We start from the raw sequence: 21,524 nt of genomic DNA on the forward strand, positions 1-21,524 counted from the left end.
CTGTAGCATTAATTTCACCTAAAATAAATATGCCAAATTCATCTGAATTAATCAGATTAAAACATTTAACTAATAGTAGTAGCTTTGTTTGCCTTCTGAAAATTTATGAGGGCTTCTGGGGAACAATCTTGTTATTTTTCATTCAATAAATTTCCTTTTTACAAAAGAACTATTCAAAAGTATTCCATTAACCTGGGTGCTTAATAACATTTCTTGGTGTTGATAATAATGTTTTTATTTTTCCCACTGAAGAGTATTTTTCAAAGTAAGGTGATCCAGTATTTCCCCTTGACCCTGCTCCTATATAATTTTATTAAAAACTTCAAGTACTCATCAGCTCATCAGTAGACCAAATACAAGATGTCAGGAAACAGTTAAGTACTATTAAGTCTCTTTGTTGATAGCTAACTGAACACTTTACTTTTCATTGGAAAGCCAGAAACACAATTATCAGGTCATTAGCCCAGACTTTCTGAAAGGAGGTCAGTCATACAATCACAAAGATTGCCAAAAGAGCTCCTTCCTTCTATGCCCCAGTAACCAAGAACAGAGAGGTAGAGCTGATAATTAGCTAGCAATGAGAAAATTGAAAGGGGGTATTTTAAATAAGGGAGGGCAAGAACTACCCTTTAAAAGTCTATCTTATAGCCCCAAATCACCACTCTCTTCCCCTCTTATAATCTATTTCATCTCTCTCCCAAGCACTCAACTACACTAAATACACTGGAAATGAAGACCAGCATTAAGGGCTGCTAAGAAAGCTTTAATATCACCATAAATGTTGTTCCTGTAGACAGACAGCAGCTATTAAGCTGAGTGTGCTTAGAGTGCAGAGAAAAGGGGCCTTAGATGGAATGAGGTCTCCCTTGTGTGTACAACTGAGGCTTAGGAGTCTTCATTCTCTGAGCATTTATTAAGCACCTACTCATACCAAGCAAGAAGGTTTCACTAAAATATATGAGATTTGATTTGCCACAACTTATGTGTAACAAAATACTAAATTCTCTGGGATTAAAAATACAAATTTATAAAATGCCTCTGGGTACAGAATCTCTACACCACTGCAATAGGATTAATGACTCTGTTCTGCCCTCTTCTTCCCTACAATTCAATACCCCTGGCTGGTCTCAACACTGTCTCCATTTTGTTGAACTTCAAATGCAAAATACTGCGGTAGGTCTCCAAGTATCTCTGTGATCTTTTCATGAAATGGTATTTAGGGAAAACATTTGTTTATTTTATTTCCAGCACTCAAACATCTTTAGTAAAAAAAAATAGTATTCAAAAACTCAAGAGAGACCAGGTTGTCCTGCTCTGGGCCTTAGACTTTAGTTGACTACACTCAGTCCCTAGAGCCATAAGTTCCTACTCTTGGAGACCTTGAAGGGGAGTTAAGTCTTCTATCCCAGAGCTCTTTTCACTTTCCTCTCCCTTTCTAAAGCTCTTGTAATTCCAGGATTCCAGGCCCTGAGCTGACTTGGCTCCCTGTGTTCAGCCTGTCTTTATTATTCTTGCTGCTGCTATTGCCTCTAGGTCCTCTTTCCTAGCATCTACATCTTTCTCTTCATTCCTCCTCTTGTAGCTGTACAATTCAGATTACAAAGCGCATTTCTGAGAGTTCATTCAACAAGGAAAAACTAGTTGGTCCATACAGTAGGAATGGAACAAATTCAGTAGGCTGAATTGGTTTCTGTCTAGGGCTGGGGCTGGGGCTGGACACCAGTATCATCATTTTGGTCACTGTTGAATCAAAGGAGAAAAAAACAAACCAGAAAGAATTTGGAAAGGACTGCTCAGTACCTGAGATTCCAGGGATGCCTTCTTCGTCATCCTCATCTTACTAACTTTTTTAGAAACTGGTCCTTTTGCCTTCTCCATTCCCTTGGTCTTTTTTAATCTCTCCAACTCTTCCATATATGCATCATAAATCTCCCACTGAATAAGAGAGATTGAAGAGAGAATTATATTTGGAGTGAAATTCAATTTTTAAATAACCTCAATGGGACAGCTAAGTGGCACAGTGGATATAGCACTGATCATGGAGTCAGGAGGCCTTGAGTTAAAAAAAATGACTTCATACATTTGACACTTACTAGGCAAATCACTTAACCCAACTGTCTCACAAAAAAAGAAATAATACATTACATAAAATAACCTTAGAATTGGGATTCCTTTCCTAAGTGAACCAAGTACTTTTTAGTGACACTTGGCTGGAGTCAGGCACTTGACCATTTTTAAACCAACTTGTCCCATCAGTAGGTAGCAGAAAGTAGAAGAAATTATCTCATAGTTGTAAAACATTTTTAAAGGCTCTCATTCTCTTTGGTAATTTGTAGGACTCGGAATGTGATGATTTTTTTAATAATCCTTTTTGGGAGGGATGGAACAAAATGAGGGTCTCACTCCTACCCTGACCTTCTTTGTATGTATTAGAAACAACAATTACCTTAGGGATGTCAAGCTATTGACTTCCTGCAGGCCTCCTGTGTTGCCATTGAAATTATTCTGACTTTCCCTTAGGAGCTCAAGTAGGAAAAGGTGAGGAGAGGAACAGAAAAGAGGAGGGGAAATACAGTACTTCTTCTGGCCACACAAGGGTCAAGGGCAAATTTTACTCATTTATCAATTCATTCATATGTTCATTCAAGTATTTATCCATTCATTCATTCATTTACTTATAGATTTGTTGATCTATGGTAGCCAGATTGAGCAGTGGCTAGAGTGCCAATCCTGAAGTTCAAATCCGACCTCAGACACTTACTAGCTGGGTGACCTTGGGGAAGTCACTTAACTATAATTGCCTTACATCTAGGGTTATCTCCAGGTATATCTGGCCACTGGACTCAGATGGCTCTGGAGGAGAAAGTGAGGCTGGTGATTTAGTGCAGCATACTCCTCACTCAAATCCAATTTATGTGCTTGTCATGGTATCACCTCCTGATACCTCTTTTTTTGTTGTTGTTGTTTATCTTTTGCAAGGCAAAAGAGATGCTTTAATTTGCATTTCTCTAAGAAGTAGTGATTTAGAGCAATTTCTCATATGACTATGGATCACTTTGTTCTCAATATGTTCTCCATATGAATTTACTTACAATTTTTTCTAACTCATTAAAGTAATTTTTTGGAATTTTGATTTATAAATTGCCTTTGCATATCATTTGACCATTTGTCAATTGGGGAATGGCTTATTTTTTTTGAAAATTTGACTCAATTCTCTGTATATTTCATTTTATATTTTTTATTAAAGATATTATTTGAGTTTTACAATTTTCCCCCAATCTTACTTCCCTCCCCCCCCCCCCAAGGAAAGCAATCTGTCAGTCTTTACTTTGTTTCCATGTTATACATTGATCCAAATTGAGTGTGATGGGAGAGAAATCATATCCTTAAGGAAGAGACAAAAAGTCTAAGAGATAACAAAATCAGACCATAAGATATCTGGTTTTTTCCCTAAATTAGAGGGAATAATCCTTGAACTTTGTTCAAACTCCATAGCTCTTTATCTGGATACAGATGGCACTCTCCTTTGCAGACAGCCCAAAATTGTTCCCGATTGTTGCACTGATGGAATGAGTGAGTCCTTCAAGGTTGAACATCACCCCCATGTTGCTGTTAGGGTATACAGTGTTTTTCTGGTTCTGCTCATCTCACTCAGCATCAGTTCATGCAAATCCCTCCAGGCTTCCTTAAAATCCCATCCCTCCTGGTTTCTAACAGAATAGTGTTCCATGACATACATATACCACAGTTTGCTAAGCCATTCCCCAATTAAAGGACATTTACTTGATTTCCAATTCTTTGCCACCACAAACAGGGCTGCTATAAATATTTTTGTACAAGTAATGTTTTTACCCTTTTTCATCATCTCTTCAGGGTATAGACCCAGTAGTGGTATTGCTGGGTCAAAGGGTATGCACATTTTTGTTGCCCTTTGGATGTAGTTCCAAATTTCTCTCCAGAAACTTTGGATGAGTTCACAGTTCCACCAACATTGTAATAGTGTCCCAGATTTCCCACAACCCTTCCAACAATGATCATTATCCTTTCTGGTCATATTGGCCAGTCTGAGAGGTGTGAGGTGGTACCTCAGAGCTTTAATTTGCATTTCTCTAATAATTAATGTTTTAGAGCAATTTTTCATATGGCTATGGATTGCTTTGATCTCCTCATCTGTAAATTGCCTTTGTATATCCTTTGACAATTTGTCAATTGGGGAATGGTTTTTTATTTTAAAAATATGACTCAGTTCTCTGTATATTTTAGAAATGAGTCCTTTGTCAGAAATACTAGTTGTAAAAATTTTCCCAATTTACTACATTTCTTTTCATCTTGGTTACAATGGCTTTATCTGTGCAAAAGCTTTTTAATTTAATGTAATCAAAATTATCTAGTTTGTTTTTAATGATCTTCTCCATCTCTTCCTTGATCATAAACTGCTTCCCTTTCCTTAGATCTGACAGGTATACTACTCCTTGATCTTCTAGTTTACTTATAACATTGTATCCATTTTGAACTTATCTTAGTATAGGGTGTGAAGTATTGGACCAATCCAAGTTTCTTCCATACTAACTTCCAATTTTCCCAGCAGTTTTTATTGAAGAGAGAGTTTTTATCCCAATAGCTGGACTCTTTGGGTTTATCAAACAGCAGATTATTATTATCATTTTCTGCTGTTGCAACTAGTCTATTCCACTGGTCCACCACTCTATTTCTTAGCCAATACCAGACAGTTTTGATGACTGATGCTTTATAATATAATTTTAGATCTGGCAAGGTTAAGCCTCCTTCTTTTGTACTTTTTTTCATTGAATCCCTGAAAATTCTTGACTTTTTATGTCTCCAAATGAATTTACTTACAATTTTTTCTAACTCATTAAAGTAATTTTTGGAATTTTGATTGGTAGGGCAGTAAACAAGTACTTTAGTTTTGGTAGAATTGTCATTTTTATTATATTAGCTCGACTTATTCATGAGCAGTTGATGTTTGCCCAGTTGTTTAAATCTGATTTTATTTATGTGAGAAGTGTTTTGTAATTGTTTTCAAAAGTTTTTGCGTCTGCCTTGGCAGGTAGGCTCCCAGGTATTTTATACTGTCTGAGGTTACTTTGAATGGGATTCCTCTTTTTAGTTATATCTGCTGTATCTTGCTAGTCATATACATACATATATATGTATATATATATATATATATATATATATATATGAATGTTGAGTATTTATGAGGATTTCTTTTATATCCTGTGACTTTACTAAAGTTGCTAATTATTTCTAGTAATTTTTTAGATGATTTTTTGGGGATTCTCTAGGTATGCCATCATGTCATCTGCAAAGAGTGAGTTGTGTCTCTTCCTTCCCAATTCTAATTCCTTCAATTTTGTTTTCTTCTCTTATTGCTGAAGCTAACATTTCTAATACAATATTGAATAGTAGTGGTGATAATGGGCATCCCTGTTTCACCCATGATCTTACTGGGAATGCCTCTAGCCTATCCCTGTTGCATATAATGCTTGTTGATGGTTTCAGATAGATACTACTTATTATCCTTTTTTTTTTAAGTTTTTGCAAGGCAATGGGGTTAAGTGGCTTGCCCAAGGCCACACAGCTAGGTAATTATTAAGTACCTGAGGCCGGATTTGAACTCAGGTATTACTGACTCTAGGGCCAGTGCTCTATCCACTGCACCACCTAGCTGCCCCTACTGCTTATTATTCTAAGGAACAATCCATTTATTCCTACACTATTGTTACTCATTACATTTTAAAAACATTTACTGCTAGCCAAAGTGACTTGGAATCAAATTGAAATGAAAGCCATCCTGTGCCAAATCCCTTATGAGTAGTCCTCCTTGTAAGGGCATGGGGGGGTGCCTAGGTTCTATGCCACTCCCACCACCCCAAGATAAACGTTCCTCAAATGCTCAGAAAAAAAGAATGGAGACATGGCAGAATAATACTTTGGTTTCATTTTGCAAAAGAAAAAAAATAACACTCTGCAAAAATTGCTGTACAGACAAACAGAAGGCTCAAAGATGTCTTGCTTTCCTAAATGTATTCATATAAAACCTAAGTTATGGTTTGATTTATTGAGCAATTTGGTTCTCAGAATCTTTCCATCATCTCATTACCAGAAAAACCTCCTTCAGCCTAGAAGAGATCAGCACATTACCCAGGACTTCAATTATATCCCCTGATCTCTAGTTAAGACATAATCAAGAGCAATGCTTTTCAGTGTAATTTTTTTCCAAGCCAACCTCAGGGCTTATGATAGTAATGTAATTGAATAAATTCATACACATAAATGAATTTCTACATTTCCTTAAATACTATGGCACCATGTACAAACCGGAATCTAGAATAGCAAAATGAATCCTTAGAGTGATTCAAGTATCAGAGCACCCAGAATATACATTAGTGTCATTGAAAAGGCAGAGAGGTCATAACCTGAGTTTGCTGGGTTTTGCAGAATATTTTAAAACTCTGAGAGGGCTGTGATTATCCCCCAGTTCACAAAGTGTGAAATAGGGAAAGTAAAATGATTCCTATATTAGAGAAGGGAATAGTGGGGCGCTATTTGATTCCTAAGTCATTTTATATTACTTAGGCCATCCTCCATCCTTTTGGACTATAAGTTGGCCAAAGGAGGTTTTACCTGATTAGCTGTGGCAGAGTAGGTTGTTCTAGGAGGAGGTTCCATTTGACAGTCTCGGTCCTAGAGAAAAAAATGATAGAAAATACACTGAAGCCCTTAAAAACTTCTAACATTTACAGAAAAAAATAGGACATTGTCCAGGTATAGTTAGAATAGAGAATTAAAGTATGAATTTATGGGAAATATGGCTGGAGAGGACAGATGGGATCTCTAGCATGGATTTTTTTCAGTTCATTTCTAAATTTTCTCCTATTTCTAAGATTAAAACAACTTGGACATTTAAAAAATGGGTATAATCTAGAAAGCAGGTTGAGAGAAATATAATATGGTATTTTTCAACATGGAATATACTTAAGACTAAATGGGATAGATTCTCTGGAGGTAGTGGTAGAGTCCTGAGGGACTTTCCCTAAGTCCAAATTCACAAAATGGAACCTCCTCAATCAGAGGCTTCAAACACAGAACCAGCTGGCCTTATATGGCCACTGAACTACCTGAAAATATAATTATAATAAAATAAATAAATAATAATAAAAACAAAACATAGAAAATAATATATTTTAAAACTAAGTCGGGGGCAGAGCCAAGATGGCAAACAAGAGGACCATCTCTTAGTAGCTCTGGAGCAAAACTTATAAACCAAGGACTCTAACTACATTTTTGAGAGACAGAATCCACAGAGGGATCTAATGAGGCAATTCTCCAACCCAAGGTAACCTGAAAAAGAGAGGAACGACTCCACGGGGTCGGAGGGGTGGCCCGCCAGAGCAAAGGAACTTCAGCCTCCCAGAGGCAGCCCCAGGGCTCTGAGAGCCCCGGCTCAAAGCAGTGGGGGCAGTTTCCTGATCTACACCCCGGGGAGCAACAAGCACAACTTGGGGGAACAGTGGGGTACCTCTGCCAGAGCAAGCACGTGAAGTGCAGCTCTCATGGCACACAGAGAGCAGCGTGGCCAGGGCAGCCCAGATCCAGCAACCAGAAGCAGGAGGAGCTGGTAAGCAGGAGCCCCCAGGGCATGAGCATGCTGAGTATAGGGAAGGGAGTGAAGAGAGAGACTGCCGAGCTCTGTCCTCTGTCCCTGGAACAGGACTCTGGGGCTCTGACCACATTCATATCCTGAATGCAGTCTAGGTCCCCCCCCCCCCATAGAACAGCAGGGGCCCCCTCCACCTCAGCCTCCTGGAAGAGGGGTACGCTTATGGTCATTCATAGACCAGGAGGGAAGACAGAGCCTCACACATGGAGATCTTTGTGGGGATATCACACTAATACTCAGAAGCTCAGGAAGCACTACAAAACCAGGCACAGGCTGGGGAAATGAGTAAGCAGAGAAAAAAAGAGGAACACCATTGAGAAATACTTTGCCTGTGATCCCAAGAAGGATCAAAACACTCAATTTGAAGATAAGGAAGTTCAAGCTCCTGCATCTAAAGACTCCAAGGAAAACAGAAATTGGGCTCAGGACATGACAGAGCTCAAAAAAAGACTTTGAAAAACAAGTGAGGGAGATAGAGGGAAAAATTAGGAAAAGAAATGAGAGAGATGCAGGAAAAACATGAAAATGAAGTCAGCAGTTTAGTCAAGGAGATCCAAAAAATGCTGAAGCAAATAGCATGCTAAAAACCAGCTTAGGTCAAATGGATAAAACAGCTCAAAAAGTTATTGAGGAGAAGAATGCTTTAAAAAGCAGAACAAGTCAGACGGAAAAGGAGATAAGAAAGCTCTCTGAGGAAAAGAAATCCTTCAGACAAAGAATGGAACTCAGGGAGATTGCCGATTTTACAAGAAATCAGGACTCAATACTTCAAAACCAAAAGAATGAAAAATTAGAAGAAAATGTGAAACATCTCATTGAAAAAACAACAGATATGGAAAACAGATTAAGGAAAGATAATTTAAAAAATTAGAAGAAAATGTGAAATATCTCATTGAAAAAACAACTGATATGGAAAACAGACTTAGGAAAGATAATTTGAAAATTATTTGAATACCTGAAAGTCATGACCAGGAAAGGAGCCTTGACATCATTTTCAAAGAATTATTACAGGAAAATTGCCCTGATATCCTAGAAGCAGAGAGCAAAATAGAAATGGAGAGAATCCACCAATCTCCCCTGGAAAGAGATAAAAAAAACTCAGGAATATTATAGCCAAGTTCCAGAACTCCCAAGTCAAAGAGAAAATATTACAAGCAGCCAGAAGGACACAATTCAAATATTGTGGAGCTGCAGTCAGGATCACACAGGACTTAGCAGCAAATACATTAAAAGCTTGTAGGGCTTGGAATATAATATTCCGGAAGGCAAAAGAGCTTAGAATGCAACCGAGAATCAATGACCCAGAAAAACTGAACGTCCTCTTCCAGGGAAAAAGATGGCCTTTCAATGAACCAGGGGACTTTCAAATGTTCCTTTTGGAATGACCAGAGCTGAACAGAAGGTTTGATCTTCAAATACAGGACTCAGGCGAAGCATAGAGAGTGGAGGAGAAGGGGAAAATATGAGGGACTTAATGATGATGAACTACATGTATTCTTGTATAGAAAAGTGATACTGATAATACTCATATGACCCTTCTCATTTAATAGAGCAGGTAGAAGGAGCTTTTATAGATGAAGCACAGGAGAAAACTGAATTTGAAGATATATGGTAGTGTAAAAATGGAGTCAATAGATAAAAGGGAAATGTAATGGAAGAAAGAAAAAGGAGAGGAGTAATAGGCTAAGGTATTTCATATAATAAGATTTTTCTATATTACAATGAGCTATTGCAATGATATCGAAGGAGGAAGGCAAGGGGGAATGAGGGAATCTTTGCTCTCATCAGAGGTGGCTAGGAGAGGACACAGCATATATACTCAATGGGGTATAGACATCTGCAATAAGGAGAGAAGGGGGACAGGGGGAAGGGGGGAATGTGAGTGATGGAAGAGAGGATGGACCATGGAGGGAGAGTGGTCAGATATAACACATTTTCTTTTTTACTTCTTGCAAGGGGCTGGGATTGGATGGCCTGTCAGGGACCATAGGGCCAGGTGGATACTGGGTAAGCAGTGGTATGTGGGATTGGGGCCTCTTGGCCCCAGGGCCAGGGATCTGTGTGCTGCACCACTCAACTACCCTACAGCAGAGTCAGAGTGAAAGAAGAGAGAAAATATAATACATGGCAGTGGAGAAATACGAAAAGAGGGAGTTGCGATCAGCAATGGCAACAGCGGAAAAATATGGAAGTAACTTTTGTGATGGACTTATGCTAAAGAATGTTATCCACCTGTGACAGAGCTGGTGGTGTTGAAATACAGACTGAAGCACATTTATTATTATTATTTTCAGGGGGGTGTTTCAGGGCAAATGGGACTGGGTGGCCTGCCTGGGGACAGACAGCTGGGTGATTGTTGGGTGTCTGAGGCTAGATTTGGACCTGGGTACTCCTGGCTCAAGAGCCAGTGATCTGTCTGCCACTAAGCCACCCCTACTATTATTATTACTATTTTATTTAATTTTGGGTCTTTTTTTTGTTTTTTTGTAGGGCAATGGGGTTGCGGTGGCTTGCAATGGGGTCACACAGCTGGGTGATTGTTGGGTGTCTGAGGCTGAATTTGGGCTTGGGTGCTCCTGGCTCCAGGGCCAGTGCTCCATCCACTGCACCACCTGGCCATACCTATTATTATTATTATTATTATTATTATTATTATTATTATTATTATTATTTTTCTCTCCCCTTTACTTTATCGCTTATACAGATCTATATTTTCTTGGGGGGGAAGGGGTATTATGTTTACTCTTAAACAAGAATATTTTAGTAATGTATAAAAAACATTATTTGTACAAAATAAGAATAAATAAATTAATTAAAAAAAAACTAAGCCAAGGATTCATACATACATATTAGTGGCACCAGGAGTTTGATACTACCGACCTAGTTACTGACCTTAGATTCTCTTGTGAGTGATCTCTGCTCTGCTTCAGGATTTCTATGACTCCACACAGGGTATCTTGATATCTTATCATTCAAATGATCCCACCACAGTAGTTTAATTCCCTCCAGAATAGTGTTCATCATATTATCCTCTTACTGATTTCAATGTCTCTACTCTCACTTCCTTCAATCCATTTTGTATATCATGTAGATTTTTCTTCCTAAAACCTTAGATTTCATACATCATTCCCTTGCTCAAAAATCCTTCTTTGGTTCCCTACTCCCTTCAAAATAAAGTAGAAACTTTTCTGACATTAAAAATACTCTAGAAGGGATCGAGTCTTAGGAGCTCTCTGATAAAACTCATAAGCTAAGGACTTTAACTAAACTCTCAAGAGACAGAACCCACAAAGGGACCCAGTGAGGCAGTTCTCCTACTCAAGGTAACCTGGAAAAGAGCAGAAAGGCTCTGCTCCCTGGGGTCGGAGGGGCAGCCGGCCAGAGGGGTGGCCGGCCAGAGGGGTGGCCCGCCAGAGTGAAAGAACTTCAGCCTCGGAGGCAGCCCCAGGGTGCTGGGAGCTCCAGATCACAGCAGCAGGGGAGTCTCCTGAGTTGCACCCCGGGGAGCACCAGGCACAAAGTGGGGGAACAGAGGGAGACCTCTGCCAGACTTAACACATGGAGCCCAGCCTTCAGGGCACACAGCCAGCAAATTGGTCTTTTGGCAGCCCAGACCTGGAAACAGAAGCAGGTGAAGTCGGTAAGCAGGAGCCTCCAGGGCATGAGCCCATTGAGCTGAGGGAGGGGAGTGAAGAGAGACTGCAGAGCTCTGTCCTCTGCCCCTGGAACAGCACTCTGGGGCTCTGACCACATTCAGATCCTGATCTCAGTCTAGGCCCCCCAATAGAACAACAGGTCCCCCCCACCTCGGCCCTGTGGCAGAGGGGGGCGCTCATGGTCATTCACAGACCAGGAGGGAGGACAGAGCCTCACACACTGAGACCCTTGTGGGAGTGTCCCAAAAGCTCAGGAAGCACCCCCAAACCAGGCCCAGGCTGGGAAAATGAGCAAGCAGAGAAATAAGAGGAAGACTATTGAGAAATATTTTGCAAATGAGCCCAAGAAGATGAGGAAGCACAAGCTCCTGCATCTAAAGATTCCAAGAAAAACAGAAATCAGGCTCAGGCTATAACAGAGCTCAAAAAAGACTTTGAAAAGCAAATGAGGGAGTTGGAAGAAAAACTGGGAAAAGAAAGGAGATGCAGGAAAAACATGAAAATGAAGTCAGCAGCTTAGTCAAGGAAATCCAAAAAAATGCTGAAGAAAACAGCATGCTAAAAACCAGCTTAGGTCAAATGGATAAAACAGTTCAAAAAGTTATTGAGGAGAAGAATGCTTTGAAAAGCAAAACTGGCCAGATGGAAAAAGAGATAAGAAAACTCTGAGGAGAACAAATCCTTCAGACAAAGAATAGAATTCAGGGAGATTGATGAATTTAACAGAAATCAGGAATCAATACTTCAAAACCAAAAAATGAAAAATTAGAAGAAAATGTGAAATATCTCATTGAAAAAACAACTGATATGGAAAACAGACTTAGGAAAGATAATTTAAAAATTATTGGAATACCTGAAAGTCATGATCAGGAAAAAGCCTTGACATCATTTTCAAAGAATTACTACAGGAAAATTGCCCTGATATTCTAGAAGCAGAGGGCAAAATAGAAATGGAGAGAATCCACCAATCCCCCTGAGAAAGAGATCCCCAAAAAACCAACCCCTAGGAATATTATAGCCAAGTTCCAGAACTCCCAAGTCAAAGAGAAAATATTACAAGCAGCCAAAAGGACACAGTTCAAATATCGTGGAGCTGCAGTCAGGATTACACAAGACTTAGCAGCAACTACATTGCAAGCTCGTAGGGCTTGGAATACAATATACTGGAAGGCAAAAGAGCTTAGAATGCTGCTAAGAATGAACTACCCAGCAAGGCTGAATGTCCTCTTCCAGGGAAAAAGATGGACTTTCAATGAACCAGGGGAATTTCAAATGTTCCTTTTGGAATGGCCAGAGCTGAACAGAAGGTTTGATCTTCAGATACAGGACTCAGGTGAAGCATGGCAATTGGAGGAGACGGGGAAATATGAGGGACTTTATGAGGATGAACTGCATGTATAGAAAAATGATACTGATAATATTCATATGAACCTTCTCAGTTAATAGAGCAGGTAGAAGGAGCTTTTATAGTTGAAGCACAGGAGAAAGCTGAATTCAAAGATAAAATATGGTGTAAAAATGGAGTCAATAGAAAAAAAGGGAAATGGAATGGGAGAAAGAAAAAGGAGAGGGGGAATAGTCCAAGATATTTCACATAAGATTTTTTTCATTACAATGAGCTATTGCAATGATATGGAAGGGGGGAGGCAAGGGGGAATGAGGGAACATTTGCTCTCATCAGAAATGGCTAGGAGAGGAAACAGCAAATATACTCAATGGGGTATAGACATCTGGAGTAAGAAGGAAGGGGGAGCAGGGGGAAGGGGTAGGGATGTGAATAAAGGAGGAGAGGATGGACCATGAGGGGAGAGTGGTCAGATATAACACATTTTCTTTTTTTACTTCTTGCAAGGGGCTGGGATTGGAAGGCCTGCCCAGGACCATAGGGCCAGGTGGATTCTGGGCCTAAGGGGTGGTATGGGGACTCAGGGCTTCTTGGCTCCAGGACCAGGGATCTGTCTGCTGCATCACTCAGCGACCCTACAGCAGAGTCAGAGTGAAAGGAGAGAGAAAATATAGTACATGGTAGTGGAGAAATAAGAAAGGAGGGAGTTGCAATCAGCAATGGCAACATTGGAAAAATATGGAAGTAACTTTTGTGATGGACCTATCATAAAGAATGTGATTCACCCATGACAGAGTTGTTGGTGTTGGAACAAACTGAAGCACAAAGACTGAAGCACATTTTTTGTTATTATTATTTGGGGGAGGGTGCAGGGCAAGTGGGGCTGGGTGGCCTGCCTGGGGCCACATAGCAGGGTGATCTTTGGATGTCTGGGGCTGGATTTGGACCCAGGTGCTCCTGGCCCAAGGGCCAATGCTCTGTCTGCCACCCAGCCACCCCTACTATTATTACTATTTTATTTTATTTTGGGTCTTTTTTTTCCTTCTTTTTGATTTTTGCAGGGCAGTGGGGATCGGGTGGCTTGCATGTCACATGGCTGGGTGATTGTTGGGTTTACGAGGCTGGATATGGACTCGGGTGCTCGTGGCTCCAGGGCTGGTATCACCTGGCCATACCTACAATTATTACTATTATTTTTTTTAATTTTAATTTTTTTCTCTCCCCTTTACTTTTTTTGCCCAAGCAAGTCTATCTATATTCATGGGGGGAGGGGTATTTTGTTTACTTGTAAACAAGAATATTTTATTAACGTAAAAAAACATTTGTAAAAAATGAGAAAAAAATAAATTTAAAAAAATACTCTAGGGGCAGTTAGGTGGCTCAATGGATAGAGCACCGGCCCTGAAGTCAGAAGTACCTGAGTTCAAATCCAATGTCAGACACTCAATAATTACCTAGCTGTGTGGCCTTGGGCAAGCCACTTTACTCCACTGCCTTGCCAAAAAAAAAAAAAACCCTAAAAAAATATTCTATAATCTGGCCTCTACTTCAACCACTTTACTTTCTATTACTTCCAATCATAAACCAATTCAAGAATCATAGAGCTTTTGTTATTATTAATAATAATATTCTTAATAATTCTTAATGTTAATAATAAAAATAAACAACTTTTTCCTACTTTTCCACCACAGGGGTTTTCTCTTTCATCTGAACTCCTGTAGCATTTGTTGTTTGTACCATTCATTCAGGATTTAACATTTGCTCTTTTGAATACTACTTCATTGATGCTTCCAGTTTTCCCCATGATATTTTAAATTCCTGGAAGTCAATTAAACTATCTCATGTATTTCTATATTCCTAGAGCCCTTCCCATCTGAAATATTTTGTACCTAATAAGAGATTAGGAAATAATTATTATTGACGATGGTGATGGTAATACTGCTGCTTCCGAGACTGCCCAGATTGTTCCTCCTGGAATCTACTGAAACCCCCCTCCCCAAGGAGGGATTTTCTCACAGAAGACAATTAGTGCTATGGTGTAACGTGGTACCATACCCGTAAAGGGTTGTTGAACGTCTGAGATGCTCTTTCACTATAATTAAACTTGTTGGTGAGTTTCCGTTCCTTTGGCTTTTTGGGGGTAATAATCTCTTCTACTTCCACTTCAGCCACTTCTTCAGCTGCCTGGAAAGGCATAAAACATTTGACTTTGAACTTTGTGTTTTCTCTTGAAACACTACTGAACTTTAGTCTAATGGAGACTGGGTGAAAAACAGAGGAAACATGGAACTGATTTCACAGAATCTTGGCTGAAAGGGACTTCAAAGTGCTGGTGCACCCCATACAACATCCCCAGGAAGCAAGTGATTGGTTTTTACTTGATACCCTCTAGTGACAGAGAACCCACTCTTTCCAGAAGCAGGCCATTCATTCCATTTTTTACCTCCAATTATTAGGAATTTTTTCTTCCCTTAAAGAGCAAGCCTCAATCAGCTTCTGCAAATCCTACTCACTGATTCTACAGTCTAGAGATAAGAAAACGGAATCGGCTTCTTCCAAATGGTCTTTCATCAACTTGGCCACCATCATCTACATCTTTTCTAGATATCTTCCTCTAGATATTCAATGTCCTTAAAATTTGAGTTGATACATAGAAGTAACAAGAAAAGGAAGGTTCTAAAATCATTATTTTCCAAATATAGATCTTTTCAAACAGCAAATAAAAAGAATAAGGGAGGAATGAGGGTTGGGGAAGGGAAGAAAATAGGAAATTTATTTCAGGGATGAAAAAGTCAGCAGCATTTGAATAAGGAGTGTGTGTGTTCAATAGGCCATAACAAAAACAAGTAATATAGATCTATTTGTAAGCTTCCAAATGCTTTTCTCATAACCATTATGTGATGTAGGTAATATATGTGTTATTATCCACATTTTAAGATAAGGAAACTGACCCATTATCATATAATCAGGAGTAGTTTCTGAGACCTGGTTGTTTAAGTATTATTAGAAATTCATAAATAAGGACCTTATGGGTCATTCCTGATGTTATAGTTTTTTTGTTGTTATTATCGTTAATTCTTTGTTCTCAAAGATGACCAATGCTATCATCACAAGGGTGATATCTTGAACTGCTTGTGAATCAGAAAGTCCAGTAGTAAGTCAAGACAATTAGTTGGAGATGGTCCAGAATACAGTGGGTGACCTTGGCCTTTCTAAATTAAAATTTTTCCTTGGTCTCAATTGGTCTAAGACAATTTCCATTCATTGATTCAAGTCTAGGTAAGAAATGAGACAAAAGATGAGACTATCACAAAACCATAAATCTGGGAGGGGTAGATCCTTTGATTCTGTGCCCAAGACAGAAAACAATCACTATTTACATTCCTTCTAAACCATCAAAACCTAAATGATGAGCCACAAAGGCTTTGGGGGCTTTCAATGAGAAACAAAGTGATTTGGGCTTAAAGCCTAGTCAGGTAGCTAAATATTAAATACTATGGACTTTCTAAAAGCCAGTTTTTTTTGTTTTTTTTGCAAGGCAAATGGGGTTAAGTGGCTTGCTCAAGGCCACACAGCTAGGTAATTATTAAGTGTCTGAGACCGGATTTGAACCCAGGTACTCCTGACTCCAGGGCCGATGCTTTATCCACTGCACCACCTAGCCACCCCTTAAAAGCCAGTTTTTTTTTTCAGAGCTATATTTCAAGAAATCACAAACGAAAATTGCATAGGACAAAAAGCAAATTGTCTCAGCTTTTTAAAAAGAAAATAATAATAGCAACAACAATAATAGTAATAATAATATCTGCGTACACTGGCTCAAAGGGTTGCTTATCATTTTTTTCTCCTTTATTGGTACATAAAATAGTATATTTTTACATTTTTTGTTTTGCCTTGTTTACTGTCTAGTACCACTCTTCATTCTCCATCACTCATTCCTTTCTTCAGAAGGTCTCTAGGGGAGGGATGGAGTTGATTCTGTTTCTGGTACATCATTTGACATGATGTTCACATGATAAGCTTTGCAGGATCACCAGTGGGACAATAGCTCAAGGAATGTCGCAGCTCTCCCTATCTCCACACACCTCAGCTTTCCCTGTTGTAACCTGTTTTCATGTACAAAAAGTCCTTCTGGTTGGTGGGGGTTGAGAATGGTGATATTGGAGAAAAAATTAAAGAAGAATAAAAGAGCTACATTCAGGAAATCTCAGCTTTTCAAACTCTCAGTATCAAAGTCTTTTTTTTTTTAGTCCAAGGGTTAAAATAAAGTTAAAATAAAAGTTAAAATAAAGTGTTCTTAATGAGGGTCAATAACTTGTTTTATGTATATATATGTATATATACACATATATCCATAATATGTAAATATGTTTATATAATTATACACATTCATGTATGTGAATATATAGGCAGATAATATTTATACATCATATACATGTATCATGTGATCTTTACATTTGTGTTATGCATATACACACACTCACACACACATTTCTATATCGACATCTATATCTATATAGATATAAAACAAGTTCATGGGCCCATGCCATATATGTGTGTGTGTGTGTGTGTATATTCTAAGTGTATTTCTCATTTTTAACTGATTTTAACTGATTTCACTTAAGATAATTTTTTTCTCCCTGTCACTTCCCTCTCAACTGGAGAGGTTGGGGGATGGGGGATGACAAGCAAAAAAAATTTCCTCATTAGTCTTGTGTCATTCTATCCATTGCCTCTGTCAGGAGAAGGGTAGAATGTTTTAGTATCAGTCTTCTGATTGTTGCTAATGATCATATTTTAATATCATTGATTTCCTTTGCATCCTATGTGTTTCATTTTATGCATTGAAAAACCTTATTCTGAGGAGGAGTCTATTGTCTTCACCACACTGTATAAGGGGTCCATGACACAAAAAGATTAAGAACCTCTGTTTTAAATACTTCCTTTATAAGAATTCTCATTGCACTTTGCTTGTGCCTCTCTGATGACACTTCTCACCTTCTGCTTTGTTTCAGTCATTTGTATATTTGTCTTACTGTTTCTACATGACTATGAGCCTTGTAGTTCTTTCTTCTTTGAACCATCCACCCCTCTTCCCACTTTTCCCCATCCAGCATGGTGTCTCACACACACTGCTGACATTCAATAAATTAATAAGAAAGAGCCGATTAAATTTCCCTGGACAGCTTTTTTAAAGCAATCTCGGCCACCTGAGTGATATGGCCCTTCCAACCCAAGCTTTCTCATATCCATACACTGAAAGCAAGATTATAAATTCTTATGTTTTATGTTTATTAACCCTGGACTGTACCTTAGCCCCATTCTGAGGCTTTATGATGGCACAGAGGTTATGCTAGGAGAATACAAATGGATAAATCCCACATCACGCTGAAAAGCTTTGCTTATGGCCAAGGAGGACTAAAATGCATGGGAGCTCATCATCAGATAGGTTGTAGGTGGTAGAATTTTTAGCAAGATAAACTCAAACCACAGTTTTTTATGCCTTTTAAGATGCTTTCACTTTGTATCAGCAGGGAGAATATCTAGAATGACAAAATCTCAGCTCCTTGACTAAAGGAAGTATTTAGCACATTCATTTCCTATAGATGCATCTTGTGATACAGTAAGCTATGGTTTTATGTGTTGCCTGAGTAACTTAGAACATGGTACTAGGTATACACATAAAATTCATTTCTTCTCCACTTTAAAGGATTTATCTAAGAGAATCTCCAACACTAATTATCAGGGAAACTTTAGGCGAGGCGCTTTTTTCCCTGGGTGTGCTCATCTATAAAATGAGTCTGTTGAACCTATCAGCTGCTTGGCTCACTCTACCTCCAACATCCACAGTTCTGAGGCCAAATACTTTACCACAACCTCTCCTTGGCTTCCAGCTTCCTTTGATTCTCCTTCACCACCTTCTCCACCTTCCTCACCTTCATCACCACCTTGTTCCTCTTCTGAGGGTTGTGGTGCCAGAACCTCCTGAGAACCTTTTTTTTAAAAAGAAAAGAAATTTGGCTGAATTCTACCCATTGGAGAGGTATTGAGCTCATATTCTTCAGACTCATGCCTTTCCACTAGTCATGTCCATGAACACTGGATGAGTTTTGTTGCCATGAGAGCCATTAAATGGCAGGTACTTTTCTTTCCAATAGAAGTATAAAACAATCAGTTGCTTCCATTTTGCCATAGCTGAATATGTAAAGATTTTCTATCAGCTTCCATATTTCTGCTTGAGAGTTGTTAAAAAATAAGGAAGTTCTAATTTTCACAGTTGTCTCTGGTTTAACTAAAAAACTTACTTGTTGTCAATTCTGTTCGGTAATTCTGCCTTCTGCCTTCATCTGAGTCTTTGGGTATCATGTTCCCAATCAAGCTGAAGTGCACAGCTAGCTGATCTACAAAACTTATAGGTTTATATGTTCCTTCCTAAGGAGAAAGAACATTGAGTTAGATCAGCAGGTTCAGTATTTTATGGTGGTAGAGAATTGAGTCTATATTTCTTTTCCAAAGCAAATATAGCATAACTTTGATTAATTAGAATATCTCTTTAATAATGTTCTGCTACCCAAGGACATGGGCCACTCATGTAGTCTAAGTATAGATTAGTGTACCTGGCACTATGCTAACTGCTGGTACAATTAAAATAAAACAATCCCTGCTCACAAAGAGCTTCTGTTCTTTTTTTTTAAAGTTCAAAGCAAAGACATTTAATGAAATGAGATAACATACAGAACAACAGAACATTCATTTTCTCCATAAACCTGGGGCACCCTCTTCCAACTAATGACTATGTCACTAGACTTGGAGTCAGGAAAATCCAAGTTCAAATCCTACCTTAGATACTTATGACTTAAGTGATCAAGAACAAGTCATTTAATCATTCAGTACTTCAGTTTCCTCATATGTAAAATTAAGATATTGGACTGATACTCTCTAAATGCACTAAGTTCTAAATCCTTTTCTAAAAATAATATAATTTATTTAAACATTAAATCTTACAACTTTTATATTTTTTCTTTTTTTGTGTGTGCTTCAGTCTGTTTTCAGATACCATTTTTGAGATGGATAGCATTCCTTATCACAAGTCCAACAGAGAAATTGCTTCAATAAATTTTTCCAATAGTTACCATTGCTAGCTGTATTTCCCTTCATTCTATTCCTCCCTACCCCATTTCTTCTATTTTCTCTCTCTCCTTTCACCCTGTCTCTCCTAAAAAGTGTATTGTACTAGCTGTGTGACCTTGGGCAAGTCACTTAAAAAAGCAAAAAAAGTGTATTGTATTTGACCTCTCCCATGATCTTCCCTTTCATCTATCACCTACAACATCTCCTCCCCTCCCCTATCCCCTTTCTCCTATCCCTTTCCTCTATTTTCCTCTAGGATAAGATTTCTATACTCAATCAAGTATGTATGTTATTTCTTCTCTGAGCCACTTCTGATGAGAGTGAAGACTCACTTATTCCCCCTTACCTTCCCTCTTCCACTACACTGCAAAAATTTTTTCTTGACTTTTTTTTGTGAAATAATTTAGCCCATTCCACCTCTCCTTTCCCTTTCTCCCAGTACATTCCTTTCTTGCCCATTAACTTCATCTTTATAAATATTATACCTTCAAATTCAGCTCCCTCTTGTGCCTTGTCTATATTTGCTCTAACTGCTCTAATAAATGAAATGGTTCATATGAGTTATCAGTATCATCTTTCCATGCAGGAATATAAACATTCAACATCATTAAATCCCTTATAATTTTCCCTTCCTGTGCTTTACCTGAGTCCTGCACTTAAAGATCAACTTTTCTGGGTAGCTGATTCTCAGTTGTAATCCAGGCTCTTTTGCCTTCTGGAATATCATATTCCAAGCACTAGGAGTTGTTAAATCCTGTGTAATCCTGACTATAGCTTCATGATATTTGAATTGTTTCTTTCTAGCTGTTTGTAATATTTTCTTCTTCACTTGAGACTTTTGGAATTTGGTTATAATTTTCCTCAGAATTCTTATTTGGGGATTTCTTTCAGGAGGTATTCAGTAGATTCCCTCAATTTCTACTTTACCCTCTGCTTCTAGGACATCAGGGAAATTTTCCTAGAGAATTTCTTTTAAAATGAAGTCTAGACTCTTTTCCTGGTCATGACTTTCAGGTAAACCAATAATTTTTAGTATCTCTCCTGGATCTATTTTCCAGGTCAATTGTTTTTCCAAGGAGATATTTCACATTTTCTTTTTCATTCTTTTGGTTTTATTTTTTCTCACAAAATCATTGGCTTCCTTTAGCTCTATTTATATTTCAAGGAATAATTTTCTTCAGAGAGCTTTTTTTCTTCTTTTCTATATGACCAATTCTGCTTTTTAAGTATTTCTTCTCCTCATTGACCTTTTGGACTGCTCTTTTCCATTTGATTTAAACTGGTTTTTAAGATGTTATTTTCTTCAGTATTTTTTGTATCTCCTTCACCAAGCTGCTGACTTGGATTTTCATGATTTTCCTGCATTGCTTTCACTTCTTTTCACAATTTTTCCTCTACCTCCCTTATTTGATTTTTCAATATCTTTTTTGAGCTCTTCCATAGCCTGAGGCCAATTCATATTTTTCTTGGAGGCTTTGGATGCAGAAGCTTTGACTTTGTTATCTTCTAAATGTGTATTTTGATCCTCCATGAGACCAAAGTAATTATCTATGGCAAGATTCTTTTTCTACTGTTGTTTGCTCATTTCCCCAGTCTATGATTTGATTTTAGTTCTTTGTTAAGGTGGCACTCTGCTTCTAGGGTGGAGGATGCACTTTCCCAAGCTTTTGAGAGTCTTTGCAGCTGTTTTTAGGGACACTCCCCTGCA

General features: G+C 38.4%; 1 protein-coding gene across 3 annotated transcripts in view; it reads right to left on the reverse strand.

Annotated features, from left to right (window-relative positions):
• DNAI1 (dynein axonemal intermediate chain 1) overlaps positions 1 to 21,524 on the reverse strand; it is a 258,163-nt gene that overhangs the window by 158,261 nt on the left and 78,378 nt on the right. For 2 of the 3 annotated variants that reach the window (XM_074196568.1, XM_074196570.1), the window contains exons 5-9: positions 18,991 to 19,117; positions 18,557 to 18,678; positions 14,741 to 14,869; positions 6,649 to 6,708; positions 1,801 to 1,935 (exon numbers count right to left, since the gene is read on the reverse strand). In XM_074196568.1, the coding sequence (XP_074052669.1) occupies positions 1,801 to 1,935; positions 6,649 to 6,708; positions 14,741 to 14,869; positions 18,557 to 18,678; positions 18,991 to 19,117 (573 nt within the window). The remainder of the gene's footprint in view (positions 1 to 1,800; positions 1,936 to 6,648; positions 6,709 to 14,740; positions 14,870 to 18,556; positions 18,679 to 18,990; positions 19,118 to 21,524) is intronic. The other variant, XM_074196569.1, reaches the window with a different exon arrangement.

The sequence above is a fragment of the Macrotis lagotis genome, chromosome 8, assembly GCF_037893015.1.
Source record: "Macrotis lagotis isolate mMagLag1 chromosome 8, bilby.v1.9.chrom.fasta, whole genome shotgun sequence".
Classification (NCBI taxonomy): Eukaryota; Metazoa; Chordata; class Mammalia; order Peramelemorphia; family Peramelidae; genus Macrotis; species Macrotis lagotis.